This window comes from Coregonus lavaretus (genome assembly GCF_964263955.1).
Source record: "Coregonus lavaretus genome assembly, contig: HAP1_SCAFFOLD_896, whole genome shotgun sequence".
In the NCBI taxonomy this organism is placed as follows: Eukaryota; Metazoa; Chordata; class Actinopteri; order Salmoniformes; family Salmonidae; genus Coregonus; species Coregonus lavaretus.
Window position 1 is genome coordinate 166,049 of NW_028165231.1, and position 20,940 is coordinate 186,988.

Below are 20,940 nucleotides of genomic sequence, written 5' to 3' on the forward strand. Positions count from 1 at the left end.
GTTATGTTTTGGTGAGTGATTATATTTTATTTCATTCACAGGCTACTTACAAAACCTGGTGGATTTGTTGTTCAGCAGTGACGTGGGAACCCCCCTACCATATCAGGAGCAGAAGGCTGAGGCAGTACGTGGCCAGGCACCAATCCCACTTCAGGTTGGTCACATTTGATCTGGTCATAGGCCAGAATAATTTCACTTGTCTGTCCTGGAATTCACCTAACAACCATTGATAATGTATCCAGTGCTGTGTGTATCAACTCTACCTTGTTTTTCTACAGATGGAGGACAGGAGAGATGGTTTGTCATGGAGACACATCTATGACTTTTCATCATATTTTGTTATTATTGAATTGAATGGTGAGGGAACATCTCAGAGAACTGTTTTATATGGGACACCATATGAAAGGATAACGACTAACATGTACCACCAGACAAAATGCTGACAGGTACAGTATCTGTATTAGCTGTAAATGAAGATGAAAGTGTAATATTTGCAAATTGTTATATTAGAAGAACACTACTTCTACGGTGTTGGGTTCTAGCTTGAAATATACTTATTAATGTTACCATACTATAACTTATTGCTTACTTTACAATGTATATGTTGGGGTCAATGGAGGGTGGATAGAACCTAGGTGTATGGAAAGTTACTGAGTGAGACAAGGGGGAGTGCAGAAAGTTTACATTCTGTCAAACATGTTATTGTCAAACCTCATGGCTCCTATGGAGGGAGGCAAAGGGCAACAGTCTGGTTTCATTCACTGATATGATAGGACAGTCGTGGATTAGGGAGGAGTTAGGAATTCAGCCAGAGGTCAGGTCAGATGAAGTGAGAAGGAACAGTCCTATCCCACACACATACAGTATACTTCTACGCCCACAAATATTCTAGCATGAGGCAGGGCAATAACTACACCAGTGAGAGGAACCAATTAAGTTCCTCACTAGCAACAGAGATGTATTGGCTGTCTTGATGTGCAAGGAGTTGACTTCGCCTAGTAGGAGTGTATAAATGTATGTGCTTGTGTAATGATGTCGTTGTCTTTGCAGCTGTATGACCCAGTGGGTGAATAAACTTTCTTTGAGCTTTTTCTGGTCGTCTGTGAGTTTTTACTCTGTTGTTCAGAACCTAACAACAGTATTATGTGAAGGATGGTTTATTCTACATGGAACTGTTACACTTGAAAGTTATCAAAACACTTTGTTTAGAATATCTACATAAGTTCAGCAAATTGCACTCTTCTCGTAGGCTACTGACCGATTCAAAGTAGCTTCCTGCATCTCACATCTGCCTGTATTTATTGAACTCTGCCTGCTGAACCCATGCACCTGTCCATAACCTGTAATACATTACATAGATGGAAGGGACTTCATCACCCACTGGAGACTGAGCATGTCAGGGTGTGGTTAGACAGCCAAGTCCTTAGAATAGACCATATGAATAGAATAGAATGCCATGCTAGTTCTGCGATAGCTGAAGTTGCACCAAAGATTTGTATGCTCCTTGTTCTATCTGTGGTTGTACTCTACACACAACTTATTTTCATTTGCTAGGTAAAGTGTAGGCATACTGTCTTTATAAGCATATCAATATGATATCCTATTTACAGCAGGCAATGTTTTGTCCTTGTAACACATGCACAGGCATCGATTTTTTGTTGGTAAATCTATCTACACTCAAGCTGGCCTTGTTTGTGCAATGTCCACATGTAGCCTACACCTGTAGGGATATTAGTTCTGGGATTTGTCCCCCAGGAAAGATCTAAAAGCGGACATAACGAGAGACGGGAAGAGACCAAACTAGCCAGTTATAGAATATTGTGTTGACAGCTGAGGTGACTGAAGACAAGAGCATTCAACTCGCAGTTGCTGATATCGTTTCCATGGGAACATGTCTTTACATGACGTGATACAACTTCCAGTTGCAAGCTACTTTCGTAGCAAGGTGTTGTAGAACGAGTGTCTCATGAAACATATTCCAGACACTGGTACTTCCTTTTATCTTGGCATAACTGTGATTGGACAGAGAAATATCAGCTAGCTAGATAGCCTAGCCAGCTGTAGCTATCCCCAAACTATGCTAGCTATCTAGCTGCTGTCAGGTTGGCTAAACACAAGGACAGCGCAGGCTTTAGCCTACACATATAACTGAATTAGTAGATCATCTTGAGATGGTGAGTCAGTCAGGAGGGGAGAAGTCCTCAACTTCAAAACTTCTCTCCATAGCAAAGCTATCTTAGCTTATCTCACTATCACTAAGATACTCACTACTGCCCTTGTTTGTTTGTTGTGATTTAATGGTAAAGCCACTAGTGATGTTACTTTTGATACCGGAGCTCCGAGGCATGTGCCGAAATCATTAACAGTTTACTTCGAAGCAGTGTGCTGATGCTTGTGTCACTTTAGCAGAAGCACATGATCAATGACATCCGAAACTTCGTTTCGTCAAACAACCACCTGATTGTTTTGTATTGGTTTCTGTAGAAGACAAAAAGGCTACTCTGCGCACACGCTACAGCGTGTGGGACATCATCTATAATAATTTGGCTGCTCTACATTCTTTTGACCAGCAGGTGCCACTAGTGTAATGACACAATTGGCTGGAAAGCATCAATGCATCAGGAATCTTGACCCCCGCTCACTAAAAGACACACCCAAGAAACACCCACATTAAACCACACCCCAAAGACAACTCTCGTCTGGGCTTCAGTAATGGCCGCTGCATTTCTTAATGACCACCGGAAGAAACATGTGCGGAATCAGTGAGAGCAGTTCACCTTTAAGCAGAGAGGAGGGAGGTGGATGGTGCTTGTAACAGCAGACAGAAAATGAGAGAAGTAGAGGTGGGATGGGGGGTTTGGAAAAAAAGACTGTAGGGTTTACAGTATATTGATAGAACATATAACGTGCAGTATTTGATGCTCAAGTGAAGATTGTACATGGGAGAGGGGAGTTGAGGGTTAAAATGAGCAGTGCAGTTCAACACATGACCAGAAGGTGGTGAGCCACTCTATGGAATTGGTTATCACAGTAATTAATTGTTGATTTATTAATATCTCTCTGTTATCAACACAAATAGTAGGGAGGCAAGTTATACATAAGCATCACATTAACTTTGATGAATTCCTCACCCTTCCTCGCTCTCTCTCTCACACAGAAGCGCACACGCTCACACATACAGAGGCTGCGTTTAGACAGGCAGCCCAATTGTGATCTTTTTTCATTAATTGGTCCTTTGGGCAATCGGACCAGCTCTGAAAAAGAGCTGATGTAAAAAGATGTGATTGGACAAAAGACCAATTAGTGGAAAACATATGGGAATTTGGCTGCCTATCTTAACACAGTCAGACACACAGAAAGAGGAATCCATGTCATCTAAGTCAGCCAGTCACGTCACGACATCAGTCTGACTCATTCCAGTACCACATTAAACTTTAGCTTTACACGTTTCACCATTTCATTTCGAGACCAACCACATTTGAAATCATAATGTACGTCCAAATCACGATTAATTCTACCCCGACACAAATTTTCAATATCGAAATCTCCCATGTAATGCTGTTTCCATGGTAACATAATTAGTGTTAATAACGCATGGTTGCTATGCGTACAGTTGGTTCTTTGATGTTTGGTTGCAGCTCTGGGTAGTGGTAGAAGAGGCAGACTGTGTGGTCGGAGTCCTGACACAGTTTTACCACCACAGGACTCCTGGTGAGCTGAGCTGAGACTCACTGACTCTGCCTCTATTACTCTGACTGAGTCTGAATAGGTTTCTGTGGATGGTTGGCTGTATGGAGCCGAGGCTCTGCGGATACTGCAGTCAACAAACTGCCCTGTAGTGGAAGAAGGATCCAAGCACCAGCCCATCCAAAACACACAGCCCATCCAGTGTCTGATGAGCAATGCTCACTGTAATGCTTGTTTGTCCATTGGCAGCAAGGGCAGATCCAAAATGTCCTCCAGAGCTGGTGCATCCCATAGAACCAGTATGTCCGGTAGAGCCAAAATGTCTGAATAGATCAAAGGTGTCCCACAGCACAATGTCGAACAGAGCAACCAGAGCCACCAGATGTGCCATTGTCATCGCTTCAGTAAAGATTAATTTGTGCTGTTGATCATTGTGGATTTGTCCTCATGTGCTTTGCTAAGCCCCTCCTCTTCTCACTTGCTCCTCCCCAAAAAGTATAGCTGGCCACACCTCCCCTGGTGCCCAGTCCGGTAAATGAGGAGAAATACCGGCTCTGGATTTGTTTTTTCTTCTTTTGACTTGTCATTTGTAAAGTCTGTGTGCTTGAGTTATCTTTGTCTTTTGGCATAGCATGAAAACAGTTGGACATGCTCTAAAAGTCATACACACTGTACAATAAATCTACACATATCTTGAAAGCTTTCAGTACATCTAAAGAAAATCCATAACAAAACCAAAAATATGAAGAGAAAAAAACAGCTGATACACCAAACGTAAGAAATACTCAGAATTGCACAATTTCATCCCCACAAATTAGCTAAATGTATCTTACTGTGCTTTTTTTTCTTTTTTATAATACTGTACAGACAAACATATTTTTGTTGTCATCACTCACAACACGTTTTTGAGCTCCTATTAAGAAAGAAAATCCAGGTTGAGGGATCGGTCGATAGCAGCAAACTGAATTTTACACCAACAGTTTCTCTGCTAGAGCCAGAAGAAAAGAGCCTGCGTCACCCTAGCAGAGAACTTAGACATTCAGCTAGACATGGGTGAATTACAGAAGATAAAACTTTACAGGAGACAGGGAGAAGGGGAGAGAGGGGAGATGGAGAAACAGAGTGGGGAGAGGGGGGATGGACATTTTCTTATATGAGACATGGATGAAATAGAACATAAAGGAGGAGAGAGAGAGACATAATGTGTGTATGTAGCTGCGTGTGTATGTGTGCGTCCATGGGTTATACAGCTTCTACGGGTTACAGCTGATTGCGTAAAACACAGGCGTTGAGCTAAAATGCTCAGGGGAGTAAGGGACTGTTTAATGTTGTGGCCGTGGGGGTGAAGGCTAAAACATGCTCTACTTTCCTAAAGGAAGAGATGAATAACCGGTTTTCCTCTCTGTCATGTCACTCCTGTCTGTGGAAGGTGGCTGAACCTCTTTCTTCCTTTCTTTCTTTCTGTTGGCCCCCAGGGTCCCCTTGCAACTTCACCCCTCTCTTTTCCATCCTGCTGCCTGCTATATTCACTTACTACCAGTGGGAACATGATAACCCTCATCATATTTACATAGGCTGTCTATCTGACTGGGAGCTCGAATGGATCACTGAAATGGACTCTTAAGGCGATTGGGAGAGTGATTAGAGGTCACACTACACACACACACACACACACACACACACACACACACACACACACACACACACACACACACACAGAGGAGTTACCATCTGGGGCTCTGTAGTAGCAGTAACTTGGCTGGTGATCAGCTGGCATGCTGATCAGACAAAGTGCCCAATATGCTCCCTAATGGCCTCAGTCAGATTAATGATATCCGCTCCCTCTCATTTACCCAACCCTTCTCCCTCACCCCTCCATTTGATCTCCACCTTCTTTTCTCTCTCTATCTTATTCCCCTTTTCATTTAGCAATTCCCTTCTCACCCCTCTGTTTGATCTGTCCTCTGTCTCTCTCTTGCTCTCTCCTCTGTTTGATCGGTTCTCTCTCTCTCTCTCTCTCTCTCTCTCTCTCTCTCTCTCTCTCTCTCTCTCTCTCTCTCTCTCTCTCTCTCTCTCTCTCTCTCTTTCTATTTCAACCGTTCCCTCTACACCGTTACAGCTGTTCCATTGTCTTGTTATCCTACAGAGTATATCTGTAATAAAGGGATGCGTAAGCAGTACCGTGGGCGGTGAGGTACTGTGGGTTGTGCCATTCTAGCATGTCTCCTGACTGGGAGGCCAATCCAGCCAGGTCCCTTTGGGTGACAGACTGAGTTTTGCTGTGTCATGTTCATACTGTAGCTTCAGGGGACAGGGGTTTGTGTGTGTCCTAGCTGTAATGTCACATCTCCTGTTCAGACTCAGCCACTTGTTCTAAGGTCAAACGGTAATGCCACGCTTCACTGATTGGCAACAACGCGGCAAAGGACTGTGGGAATAGTACTACTGGCTACAGGGCGCAACTATCACAGGAGAGAGGTCCAGGTCAAGGCTCAGATAGAAAAGACAGATAATTGATTGATGACTAGATATAAATTATGCACGAAGATGGAGCGAGAAAGAGAGATGTAAGTAAGAGTGTGAGTCAGACTAATTTCGTGTTGCGGTGTGATCGTTGTCAGGAAGGAAACACTCAAAAGCCATGGCAACAAATCTCCTAATGATAGTGATAAAGTATAAGGATAATAGGGGTGGGGGGCACAAAAAGCCTCAGCACAACACCAGTAGGCAACGAGCGACGAGGGATTAGGGGAGGGCGATGAGGGTTCCACAGAAAAAAGTAGAGAATAGTAGTAAACCAATCAAAGATGTCCATCATATTAGTCAGTCAGTAAACAATAGCTGAACAAGAACTACAGCCTATAGCTGTCTTTTTGAGTGTGTGGTCTTTATATTTATTCATATGAGCATGTTCTTCTTTCAAATTCCTTTCCTCTCTTTTATTCCCTAATTTTCTCATTTGCTCTCGTCGCGAGTGGGTCGTATCTTCATCTCAGAGAACTTGAGGGAGTACTGCCAGCCGGTCCAGGTGGACCACTCGATGCCGTCGGCATAGGAGGTGTGCTGCCCGCGGAGGTACTGTCCATTCAGGTTAGATGTGTGGCAGTTACGGTACCACCAGGCACCGTGGTAGAAGGAGGCACAGTTGTTCTCCGAGTGGTCGTTGTCCTTGTCTTTGGTGGTGAACTTCATCCCATTGTGCTTTAGCAGAGCATCGCCTGTGTGGGGAGGGTGGGTGGTTCAGGGTGGGGGAGGGTTGGATGGGTGGAGGACACATCCATGTTGCATTCATGTACAAATGCACACGCATCCATATTTACACACACATGCACACACACAGTCAAATGAAATGGACATGGGTGAACAGAGGAGAAATAGGGGATAGATTGGAAGACAAGAAAGGAGAAATAGATCATTAAGAGAGGTTGAGCGATAGAAGAGGCTTCAGAGAGAAATAGAATTGATTCCAAATCTTCAGGGCTTTGATTGGTCTTTCCTAGCTAAACCAATGTCTTTGACCAGAGCCCTCTTATATCAGACAGCGCATTGCATTCCTAATTCATTTCCAAATGACTCAGGAACAATCAATCACTTCCATAAATGGCGTGAGATCAGAGAGGCCTCCTCTCCTCTCTAAAGATCAGTCCTCATTACACAGACCACAGGGTTACAACGCTTTCTTGTTCATTTATCTAAAGGCTTTTTATTCTTCTGCTTTTAATATCACCTCCCTAACGAGCCGAACAACTGTCACTTCGTGTGCACATACGCACGCACGCACGCACACACACACTTAAAGAGGAGCTTTGAAGCTACAGCAGCATCTAAAAATACTCTGGGAGCATTTACAGAAATAGAACTGAAGAGAGGTACATGGGACACTGCTAGCTATAGGCTACGGCTTTGAGCTGAATGTCACACTTGGGTGGTTGGCTTACTGTCAGTGGCACTACACACGGGGATGTTGAGTGATGTCATTCTGTACCACAAAATCAACGATTTCAAAGAATTATGTATTTTTTCAGGCTTTTGGTGAACAAAATGATATTTGGTTTTATTTATCACTCTCCCTGTTTGTCTGTTTTTTTTCTCTCTTTCCCTCACTCCCCCTTTCTGTAATGCTTCATGGTGTGTCTGTGACCAGAGGGGGATAGAGGAATGAGCGTTAGATCATTTATTTTACTGACAGAGGAGAGGAAAACACTCCTCTCCAGCGGTGAGGTGTTCGCTAGCAACTCATCAGGGCATCTAAAGCCCTTAATTGCCCAGGCAGGGTGTAGCCACATCACATGACATTTTAGTCATTTAGCAGACGCTCTTATCCAGAGCGACTTACAGTTAGTGAGTGCATACATTTTTTCATACTGGCCCCCCATGGGAATTGAATCCACAATCCTGGCGTTGCAAGCGCCATGCTCTACCAACTGAGCTACACAGGACCTCACCCCTCCCCTTCCTTCAAACTCCTATTCCCGTATACCACTCTCAATTCAATTTTTACACAGTAACTCGGGCGCCACCAGTTCCGACTGGGCGCGTTTCAGCATTCACACAGAGAGCCTCTACGGCTAAACATTCAAAAAAAGATAAAAACATACAACCCCAGCCCAACGTGACAACGTGATGGTTGCCGGATAAAACAAAACAATGGGAGCGAGAGAGGAACCAGGCTAGAAGCACTTAGCGTCTCATTTGCAGCCCGCTCAGTGTAACCTTGTCTGGCTGAAGGGAAGTGGATGGGACGAGGGGCTCCACTGAACACCGTTAGAATCCAGCTGCTTTCAGCTACAATGATCACCTGTCTACTGAGCCCAGAGGGGTATCCAACAATGCAAGCTAGATCTACTCAGGGTTTTCTAAAGCTAATCAGCTTCAGTTAGCTTCACATTCCAGCTCAGGCTTCACCCGTACTACGACGGTGGATATTGTTTGTCCGCCTGCCGCTAACTCTCAGGCTTGTAACTGCGTGTGCATGTCGCGCTTGGCTAGTCGAACACTGAGCTGAAACATCAATCTATGGACGAGTCAGTGCCACATTTTCATTTGTGTCGAAATCAAAATGAAAGAAAAGTTATCTTGCAAATTCAGCAGGCTATGGTGTAAAATAAGCTTTTAGAAGTGCCGTCTTTATTTTATTACTTATTGATAATGCCGTCTTTGGGTTGCTTAACAATGCACAAGTACCTTTTTTTCCCACTCCTATCAATATATATTTTTAAAGTCATACAAAAGTGTTACAATGCATAACATTTAAAATGCATTCTGTCATTAATTGATGAATACAATATTTAATCAGTCGTTGTCCTCAAATGAAGGGGATGAAGACTAAATATTTGCAAGAGGAAGGGAATCTGATTTCATTGGTCCTCAACTCACGGCTCAGTCATTTCATTCAGGGTAAGTGGAGTTAGCCGTGAGTTAGCCTGCACCGGAGAATGTTAGTTCTGAAGGATTCGTTGCCATAGAAATGTACCTGGCTAAAAGGCCGAGCCACTTCGTATGACCGGATATCATGAGTTGAACTCAGAGTTAACTACAGTAGCTTGCGAAAGTATTCACCCCACTTGGCATTTTTCCTATTTTGTTGCTTTACAACCTGGAATTAAAATTGATTTTTTGGGGGTTTGTATCATTTGATTTACACAACATGCCTACCACTTTGAAGAAAAAAAAAAAGAAAACTTGAGCGTGCATAACTATTCACCCTCCTCCCCCCAAAGTCAATACTTTGTAGAGCCACTTTTTGAGCAATTACAGCTGCAAATCTCTTGGGGTATGTCTCTATAAGCTTGGCACATCTAGCCACTGGGATTGTTGCCCATTCTTCAAGGCAAAACTGCTCCAGCTCTTTCAAGTTGGATGGGTTCCGCTGGTTCTTTAAGTCTTTAAGTTATACCACAAATTCTCAATTGGATTGAGGTCTGGGCTTTGACTAGGCCATTCCAAGACATTTAAATGTTTCCCCTTAAACCACTTGAGTGTTGCTTTAGCAGTATGCTTAGGGTCATTGTCCTGCTGGAAGGTGAACCTCCGTCCCGGTCTCAAATCTCTGGAAGATTGAAACAGGTTTCCCTCAAGAATTTTCCTGTTTTTAGCGCCATCCATTATTCCTTCAATTCTGACCAGTTTCCCAGTCCCTGCCGATGAAAAATGGATGGTGTTCTCGGGGTGATGAGAGGTGTTGGGTTTGTGTCAGACATAGCATTTTCCTTGATGGCCAAAAAGCTAAATTTTAGTCTCATCTGACCAGAGTACCTTATTCCATATGTTTGGGGAGTATCCCACATGCCTTTTGGCAAACACCAAACGTGTTTGCTTATTTTTTGGCTTTTTTTTTGGCCACTCTTCCGTAAAGCCCAGCACTATGGAGTGTATGGCTTAAAGTGGTCCTATGTACAGACACTCCAATCTCTGCTGTGGAGCTTTGCAGCTCCTTCAGGGTTATCTTTGGTCTCTTTGTTGCCTCTCTGATTAATGCCCTCATTGCCTAGTCCGTGAGTTTTGGTGGGTGGCCCTATCTTGGCAGGTTTGTTGTGGTGCCATATTCTTTCCATTTTTTAATAATGGATTTAATGGTGCTCCGTGGGATGTTCAAAGTTTCAAATATTTTTTTATAACCCAACCCTGATCTGTACTTCTCCACAACTTTGTCCCTGACCTGTTTGAAGAGCTCCTTGGTCTTCATGGTGCCGCTCGCTTAGTGGTGTTGCAGACTCAGGTGTATATATACTGAGATCATGTGACAGATCTTGTGACACTTAGATTGCACACAGGTTGTCTTTATTTAACTAATTATGTGACACCAGATCGTATTTAGGGGCTTCATAGCAAAGGGGCTGAATACATATGCACGCAACACTTTTCCGTTATACATTTTTCAGAATTCTTTGAAACAAGTAATTTTTTTCATTTCACTTTACCAATTTGGACTATTTTGTGTGTGTCCATTACATGAAATCCAAATAAAAATCAATTTAAATTACAGGTTGTAATGCAACAAAATAGGAAAAATGCCAAGGGGGATGAATACTTTTGCAAGGCACTGTAACTCCTCAAACCTGCTTCGTAGGATACCCCTCAGATCAGAGAAAATGTGTGTGTGTGTGTGATAACAACAATAATAGTGTTACTAAGGGGGATGGTATGAGGGGGAGGCTTGCAAGCTGCAGTGGGATTCAAATGTCCAACAGGCACGCTGTCAGTTGAAGGTTAGTGGCATTGCAGTAGGAAGAGTGGATACAAGCTTTACACACTAAAACATTAGGGTTCCCCAAGGGTTCTTTAGGAAGGGTGATGTTCTATGTGGAATCATAATGACTCAAATAACCCTTTGAGCTCTTCAATGGTCCTTTACAGTTCACAAAATGTGACCGACCGCCTTGATTCGGTCTTACGTAGCAAAATTTGAAATTGTGTTTTTTACATTGGATAAAAGCAGAGACACAGAGCTACAAAATGGTATATCATACACTGCATTTGAGGAACAATGGGAAAGTAATTCTGCATTGAAAGTTGATAAACTTGTAATCTCACTTTTGAGAAAATGGCCTTTGAATGTTTTGGAACCTACTGGAGAGCTCTTCTTTGTCTACACCCATTCAGCATCATTCATACCCTATTAAGCTCTAGCCCCACCCATCTCGTTTCGCTCTCAGAACGTTCAGAGCGCACACTGGGTGCGACGAGTAGAGTTGATCCGAGCGTTCTGACCTCACAACGGCAGTCAAGCACCCAAGCTAACTGGCTAACATTGGCTAGCTTGCTAGCTACTTCAAGACACAAATGAGAGAACACCCCAATGACCATTTTACTCGCCATAGGCAAAGCTGGTTAGGCTGTTTTCATGTTATCCAGAGCGTTGGTGACTTTAACTGTGCTGCTGGCAACACTTGAATTATGTTTTTTTGCGATGTTTACTGACACCAGCCACATTCAACGGGTGTTGAGCGTTCGTAAATTCATCAGTTATTCTGCGCTCTGGCATACTCAGACTGAATTTACGAACGCACCCGAAATGGTTACTTGCATAATGGAGTCTTTTGTTAAGACACATAGCTAGCTAGCTAGGTAAATAATTAACCACATACTTTATGGTACACTTTAACTTGAAATGAAACCACTTTCTGTCAAAATTAGAAACGTGTAATATCTGAAAATGTAGCTAGCTAGACTATCTTACCCGTGCTCTGAAATCGGAGTAAATAGCCAGAGCGAATTTACCAGCTATGTCTATGAACAGTTGTCGCAGTGACATTCTATTGAAATGGATACTTACATAGTGGAGTTTTTTGTTAAGACATGTAGCTAGCTAGCTAAACAATTAACCATAATCCCAACTCATGACGTTACTACCCTGCATGAATCTGCAGGTAGCTAACCAACCAGGTTCAATGTTAGCTAGCTAACATTAGGCTACAACAAAGCAAAGCAAATGGCTCTGAGATACAAATCATAAGATCATACACGTAACGTTAGCTAGCGAGCCAGCCAGCTAACGTTAGCTAGCTAGCTAACAGTACACTTTAACTTGAAATAAAACCACTTTCTGTCAAAATTAGAAACGTGTAATATCTGAAAATGTAGCTAGCTAGACTATCTTACCCGTATACATCATGGATGGACGCGTCTCCCTTAGTTTGAAGATGTAATCCGGAGACAGGTGTTTTCATCATCTCCTTAGCTATCATACTCTAATTCCACTGATTTCAAAACTCGGTCCTCCAGAAAGTAGAGAGCAACACTTATGCAGTTTAACTAAGCGGTACATTTAAAAATAAATCCACGTTAGACAGAATTACCTACAAATACTGACCAGCTCAAATAGACCGAAGCGTGCTATATGGCAGACCAATCCGAACTCATTTCTCGGCATTTCTGTCTTTTTTTGTGGCTAAACCAACTAGGCTCGTAATTAAACAAAATATTAATATTTACAAATGGCATACACGTTTGTTATTAAGGCACATGAAAGTTCACATGTTCCAGAAGGCATTTCTGCCAAAAACACACATTTGTATTTAAAAAAAAGTATACATTCAAATGGCTCTCCTGTGATGTAGTGACCCACGACATACACCTAGTTTCCTGAAACGAGTCACAAATGGTTCATTGCGCTTTTAGTGATAATTTAAATGTCCAGTTTATCTAATATGTTGTGTTATGCCATCACATATTATATCTGGCTATGGCCAGTGACAGTGTCTTGTGAAAGACTCACGCATGGCCTTGTGTCAATTGAAAACGGTTGACTAAATCAGTCAGTGGTTCTCAATTCTCTCTTCAGCGACCCCCAGCTGTTCCAAAGGTAGCTTAATTGATTCAACTTGTCAATACAATAATAACACATATGGTATTTTAACAATATGGCTGACCAGAATAAAAATCCTGTATGGTTCTTCAAAAGGATCTACAAAGAACCTTTCAGATTGAGAAATGTTCTTTATAGAACCATTATTGATAGAGGCTCTATATAGAACATTTTATAATGGTTATTTACAGAGTATCAAAAAAAGGTTCTATATAGCACAAAACATTGTTATGTTATGGTTACAATCCAAATAACCCCTATCTGGTACTATTTAGAATCATCATTCTTTTGTGTGTACAAGCCATTTAAATAACACTCTCTTTTTGCAAAACCTGCTTGTGACCTCCTTTACACCCCTCTCTCTTCTCCCTCCTCCTCTCCTCTCTAGCCCCTCTTCCTATCCTTGCATCTCTCTCTCATCTGTCCCTCTTCTATATCTGTGAGCTGTGCTGAGTTCTCAGTACTCCACTCCCCAAAGGTTCTTTAAATTGATGATTTGTTGTGACAGGCATCTGGCAATGTTTTGTTTATGCTGCTGGTCAACCACAGTAATTAATTGTGTAGTAATTTATTGACGGTGACGGGACTGCGGCTGAGATGTGATGTTTGGGGAACAGATACACACAGACACATATAGTTTGTCCCTGTTTCTCTATCCCTGTCTGTCCACGCTGTGGGGACCAAACCAAACACTTCCATACCTCATTCCCTCAGCACTTAACAATAAACTACTGCAGATGACACAGCAGATTTTACTATAGATAGAGTCAATGCATTGTTGAGTTATAAGTATTTTAGGAGGAAATCTGGGGCATCTACATTTGTGTTTAAGTGCAGCTTAACTCTGCTTTGGGCGACCTCGATGTCTGGGTCTATAACAACCCAATCTATAATTTGAATCAAACTTCAATGTAAAATGTTCATTGAAGATGAGAGTTCATTAGGTAGATACTTTATTGATTAACAACTGGTCAGTCAGATATAAGCTTGTACCTGCGTTTCCGGCGTAATCTCCAACGGTCAGTGGGTATCCATCATCGTCAGGGTCCACAGAGAACAGGCCAACTCCGAAGGTCCCATACTGGGCGTAGGCTGTACTGTTGTCAAAGTCCTCCAGGTCAATCCTCAACTCATAGTTACCCTGGATGGAGAGAGCATGGATCTGCTTCAACCCTGCAGACAGAGAGAGAGCAAGAGAGAGACAGAGAGTGTGGGAGGGAGGTGGAGAAAGAGAAAGAGAGTGAGAGAGCGAATGAAGGACAAAGAAGGAGCGATAGGAAGGGAAGGAGAGAGTTAGAGTTGACCGATCAGAGCCACTCCCTGAGGGAGAGAGACCCCCTTGTTGCCTTGAGAAAACCCCCACACCAAAGTGATTTCATTTTAGAAGCAGGAGCAGCATCTGCTTCGTACTGTGCCGTGTGACTTAAAGGAAAACCGGAACACACTTAATGTCCCTGCCCACCAGTCAGTTCCCAGAAGTCAACCTGCTACAGTAAGTGAGAAGTCCCAACAGTGCAGCAGGATGCTCTGTCTGGATGCTTTAACCCATGGTCTGTCACATAACATCAAAGACAGCACTGCTCTCACTCCCGAGTCCTCACAAACTACTTAAAGCACACACTCTGTTGGAGACACACACACACACACACACACACACACACACACACACACACACACACACACACGTTTGTTTTACTATCCTTTTGGGGACCAAATAATTGATTCCCAATCAAAATCCTATTTTCCCTAACCCTAAACCTAATCCTTAACCTATCCCTAACCTTAACCCCAAACCTAAGTCCTAACCTAACCCAACCCTAATTGTAACCCTAACCCTAAACCTAACCCCTAAGCCTAAAATAGCCTATTTCCTTTTGGAGACCGGCGAAATGTGACTGTCCGCATCGATTTTGATTGACGTACCAAATTTGGCAATGTTTTTTTTTTTTTTACATTGGATAAAAGCAAAGACTCAGAGCTACAAAATGGTATATCATACACTTTTGAGGAACAACGGGAGAGTAATTCTGCTTTGAAAGTTGATAAACTTGTAACCCCACTTTTGAGAAAATGGCCATTGAATGTTTTGGTACACCTACTGGAGAGCTCTTCTTTGTCTATACCCATTCAACATCTTTCACACCCTCTTAAGCCTTAGCCCCACCCATCTCTTTAAGGATTCACATGAGGCCATGTGCTAAACCGAGTGAGTAGTGTAGTAAAGATTTCAAGACTAAAAGTGGTAAAAGTAGTAGCCTACAATAAGTCTATATCCTAATCTGACTTCGGTGCAGGTCATGTTGTTCACACTATATCAAATAAAATCAAAGTTTATTTGTCACTTGCACAGGATACAGAAGGTGTAAATGGTACAGTGACATGGTGGCTTGTATATTTGCATAGTAGCAATATAAAAAAACAGAAAGTGTCCAGCTAAAGATATTTTATAAATATTAGATGACGCTTACTCAGACACGCTTTTCTAAATTGATGGGTCATGTCAAAGAAATGCTATAACCCCCAGCCACATCTTGCTAAGTAGATGGGTCTCTACAGAAGTTGCAAACGGTACAGTGAAATGGTTACTTGCATATTTGCGTAGTAGCAATCTCAAAAATAGAAAGTGTCAATATAAAACAATATAACAAAAAGTGTCGATGCCAGTAGAGAATGAACAAAATAATATACAGTATGTACAAGAACAATATCAAGAACAATATCAGTGATAGATGAGGTAGTTATTTGCAATCAGGGGTAAAGTGGCTGAGCAGCAGGATAGAAAAGAAAATAGTAGTGACAACGTATGGCAATGTATGGTGTGTGTGTTAGGAGAGAGTCATGTGAATGTGCATAGAGGCACTGCAGATAGTACGGATGACTGGGAACTCGCCCCCAGTGATGAACGGATCTGTCCGCACCACGCATGAACAAGGGAATCTATTTTCGGAGAGCCTGTTTTTGTCCTGCCCTTGACTTTGGTGCATGGCTTCTTCGTCGCAAAACTCCCTGATCTTCTCAAAAAGAAAAGTTGGACTAGTTGTGTCCAATCCAAGTGGTGCTTGTACAGGCAGACCATCTATGGGAGGAAGGATGTCAACGGTGCGCAGCAGCTGAAACCTGGTCCCGACTGAGTCTGAACACTCCTTGGCGACAACAACACCAAGCTCCAGAGCATTGAAGCTGTAAAACAGGAAAATAGACAAACAAATTAAGACATTGAAAACTTGCATAACATCAATTCACCTCCCAAGTTTAAATAAGAAGAATAACCTCATACAATGCAATGAAAATAATATTCACCTGAAGTGCTGGTACTGTTTGAGCTTTCCACCAGCACCGTACCATCCTCCAGTCTCCTTCTATGACTGGTGGAGGAGAGTCATGCGTGTTCTACTGATGCTGAAAGACAAATTCCAGATACAAATATTTGAGCATTATTATACAACAGATGGCTGTAATCAGCCAGACAAGCCTGGCTAACTTGATGGGTCATGTAATCATCTGGCGAAGGGGAGTCTTTTATTTAGACATGTAGCTAGCTAAACAATGAACCATAATCCCAATCCATAGAGTACTAGCAATACAAACCGATTGTCATAGCTAGCTAAAGTTAACCAAATTGGTTCAATGTTAACTATTTAGCTAGCATTTGGCTACAACTAGCAATGCAAATGGCTTTCTGTGATAATATTAGTACACAGAAAATGTAGCTAGACTCTTACCCGTATACATGGATGAACACGTCACGGCAGACTGCAACCCCTTTCATTAAATAAGACGTCCTGTGTCATTTCCATTTTGTTTCTACAGCTTGCTTCGCCCGTTGTGTCAAGTCACTCTGGTTCACACTGACCGTGTGCAATTCCATAAGAATCATCAGATCTTTTTCCCTCTCTGTCACGGATGCCATGGTTGCCCTTAGTTTAAAGATGTAATCTGGACTCCATCTGCATTTCCAATCAAATGCCAGAATTGTGTTAATCTCCTTATCATACTCTGCTTCCACCAGGCATTCCAATGATTTCAAAACTCTGTCAACTTCTTCCTTGTCAACAACACTGTTGATCGCCATTTCTTCCCCATCACTGTCATCAGAAGACTCCACAATGTCTGGTTCAATGAAAATGTTTTTACCTAAATCAGGGATTTCCTCATTGTCTGAGAGAGTCAGCATGGCACGATCGTCCTCCAGAAAGTAGTCCATCACAACTTTATCCCACTGACATTTGTCGATACCACCTGATAAATTCAGGGAAGCAATGTTATTGAGAGCAGTAGCAACACATTTGCAGTTGTCCATGGCTAACGTTATATACATATTGTTTTTTTTTAAGCTGCAGTAATAAGGATTATCTACACATAACAAGCAGCTCATTTTATAGACAGAAGATGCTACACGGCAGTGCAATCCGAACTCATCTCTCGGCATGTCCAGCCCATTCATTATTTCTGCCAATCATGGCTAGTGGGAAGGTTACTGTCTTTTGCCGTGGCTAAACCAACTAGGCTCGTAATTTAGCAATTGTATTCGTATTTACAGATGGCATATACGTTTGTTATTAAGACACATGAAAGTTCACATGTTCCAGAAGGCAATTGTGCCAAAAAACGCATTTTGATAATAAAAAATAAATTAAAAAATGTCCCCACTTGTCTGAATTGTCCTTCCTTTACTATCCTTGTGAGGACTTCTGGTCCCCACAAGGATAGTAAAACCAAAAACACACAAACACGCACGCACACACACACGCACACATACACACCCACCCACACACACACTAACTCCTAAACCTAACCCTAAATCTAATCCCTAACCCTAATTCTAACGCTAACCCTAATTCTAACCCTAAAATAGCCATTTCCCTTGTGAAGACCGGCAAAATGTTCTCACTTGTCAAGGCTTGTGTGTGTGAATGGACACGCCCCAGTCACTGGGTTTGGAAGCTCCCATGACAGGAACTCTATATGAAAGACTCATCTAGTCCCGATCATACAATCTTCGGCAGGCTATGGGTCAATTTCACTCCATTCCAACTCCATAGTTAAGATTGAAAACTCAATATTTCAAAATAAACAAAATCCAATAATTTACATCACAGGCTGTGATGTGAATCACTCAGTGAGTCTGTTTCAGTTCAGGCATTTCATGGCTGTCTCACAATGAACTCTAATTAGGGGATTGAGAGTGAGAGTGAAACAGAGCGAGAGCGAGAGCGACAAAGAGACAGAGTGAAGGCGTTGCCATTCCTCCTTCCACACATCCTTGCCCCCTCCTGTTTCTTGTTTTCCGCTGGTGTGTAGACTGATCGTGCTTCCAGGCCAAAACTCCTGAGATCAAAGATACAGCATGAAGAGACTGACAGCCAGAGCAGAACAGGAACACGCCTCCCTCCCGACCGACCTGGGTACTCCTGTCACTCTGAGCTGGTTCAGTGGACACCACACTACAGTACAGCGATGACAGACTAACAGTGGGGGACTGCAGCTCAGTACAAACCAGCCTCTAGCTTTGGTGTTCAAAACACATTCTACGGTTACGAGTGTTTTCTTAGGATGAAAAGAGATTTGAAAGAGAACAAATGAAAGTAAAGCTTGATTTTCCGCAGGCTTTGTAGCATCAAACTGAGGTTGTGTCTTGAGATTGCACGGATCAGATATGATTACTTAACTGTATGCGATGGGAACAGCCTCCAATAGTTTGAGGTCACAGTGAAGATATGCAATAATGCCCTAATTATATACTGTAGCAGTGCAGAAACAAGATAAGAGAACCTAAATAAGCAAGAGATCAACTGTTCACATCTGTGGTGCTTTGTTGATATTTCAAGCAGCAACAGGTGTCAATGTAGCCTGGTTCCAGATCTTTTTGTGATGTCTTGCCAAATACTTGTCACTCATTGTCAAGTCAAACACATTGTAAAAATAATCCTGTAATTTTTACAGTAAATAACTGGCAGCACAGTAGCCAGTAGATTACTGTAAATGCACAGTAAATTACTGTCAGCACAGAAGCCAGTAAACAACTGTAGATTTACAGGACCTTTACTATAACACACATTTACAGCATATTACTGGAACAGTACAATATGCTGTATTCCTAGAATCTACAGTGAATTACTGGAAGCACAGCGGTTAGTAAACTGTTGCAGATTTAAAATGCAGGTAGCTATTGCCAACAACAGCAGTAATTCTGTTACATGTACTTGCCATTTACATTTGAGTCATTTAGCAGACGCTCTTATCCAGAGCGACTTACAGTTAGTGAGTGCATACATTTTCATACTGGCCCCCCGTGGGAATCGAACCCACAACCCTGGCGTTGCAAACACCATGCTCTACCAACTGAGTTACACGGGACCATATATAGATATATACCCTGAACAAAAATATAAATGCAACATGCAACAATTTCTAAGATTTAAAAGAAATCAGTCAATTGAAATAAATGTATTAGGCCCTAATCTATGGATTTCAATTGACTGGGAATACAGATATGTATGTTGGTCACAGATACCTTAGAAAAAAGGTAGGGGCATGGATCAGAAAACCAGTCAGTATCTGATGTGACCCCCAATTTGCCTCATGAAGCGCGACAAATAAGAGCGTCTGCTAAATGACCAAAATGTCAATGTAAAAATTAACATTTCTGGGTATTATTCTAATGACTGCCGCACCCAAGCAAGGCCAAATTTGATCAAAATACACATAGTTTGAGGGTGGAGCTTATTAGAATAAAACCCAGCTGTATGCTTCGCAAGTGTTCATTTTTAACATTTACATTTTGGTCATTTAGCAGACGCTCTTATCCAGAGCGACTTAGAGTCAGTGTTTTAAACTAAGGTTGATTTTTTTTTTTACATTTCACAGTCATAGCAGTAAAACGTTTCTGTAACCGTTACTGGGAATGTTGTTGAAGTTAAGGATACACTGGTCTTCATCTTATCCTGTATTTCTAACAAAATGCACTATTTGACTGAAAGTATGTGGATGCCTGCTCCAAAGCCATGGGTGTTAATATGGAGTTGGTTCCCCCTTTGCTACTACACTGCTCAAAAAAATAAAGGGAACACTAAAATAACACATCCTAGATCTGAATGAATGAAATAATCTTATTAAATACTTTTTTTCTTTACATAGTTGAATGTGCTGACAACAAAATCACACAAAAATTATCAATGGAAATCAAATTTATCAACCCATGGAGGTCTGGATTTGGAGTCACCCTCAAAATTAAAGTGGAAAACCACACTACAGGCTGATCCAACTTTGATGTAATGTCCTTAAAACAAGTAAAAATGAGGCTCAGTAGTGTGTGTGGCCTCCACGTGCCTGTATGACCTCCCTACAACGCGTGGGCATGCTCCTGATGAGGTGCGGATGGTCTCCTGAGGGATCTCCTCACAGACCTGGACTAAAGCATCCGCCAACTCCTGGACAGTCTGTGGTGCAACGTGGCGTTGGTGGATGGAGCGAGACATGATGTCCCAGATGTGCTCAATTGGATTCAGGTCTGGGGAACGGGCGGGCCAGTCCATAGCATCAATGCCTTCCTCTTGCAGGAACTGCTGACACACTCCAGCCACATGAGGTCTAGCATTGTCTTGCATTAGGAGGAACCCAGGGCCAACCGCACCAGCATATGGTCTCACAAGGGGTCTGAGGATCTCATCTCGGTACCTAATGGCAGTCAGGCTACCTCTGGCGAGCACATGGAGGGCTGTGCGGCCCACCAAAGAAATGCCACCCCACACCATGACTGACCCACCGCCAAACCGGTCATGCTAGAGGATGTTGCAGGCAGCAAAACGTTTTCCACGGCGTCTCCAGACTCTGTCACGTCTGTCACGTGCTCAGTGTGAACCTGCTTTCATCTGTGAAGAGCACAGGGCGCCAGTGGCGAATTTGCCAATCTTGGTATTCTCTGGCAAATGCCAAACGTCCTGCAC

General features: G+C 42.5%; 1 protein-coding gene across 1 annotated transcript; it reads right to left on the bottom strand.

Annotated features, from left to right (window-relative positions):
- Window positions 1-6,642: 6,642 nt before the first annotated feature.
- On the bottom strand, window positions 6,643-16,726 carry LOC311116104 (fibrinogen C domain-containing protein 1-like; the record flags this gene model as incomplete). Its single annotated transcript, XM_084191232.1, has 3 exons — window positions 6,643-6,905; window positions 13,988-14,167; window positions 16,717-16,726. 3 exons carry the CDS (start codon window positions 16,724-16,726, stop codon window positions 6,643-6,645), a joined length of 453 nt encoding a protein of 150 aa, XP_084047358.1.
- Between the last annotated feature and the right edge of the window lie 4,214 nt (window positions 16,727-20,940).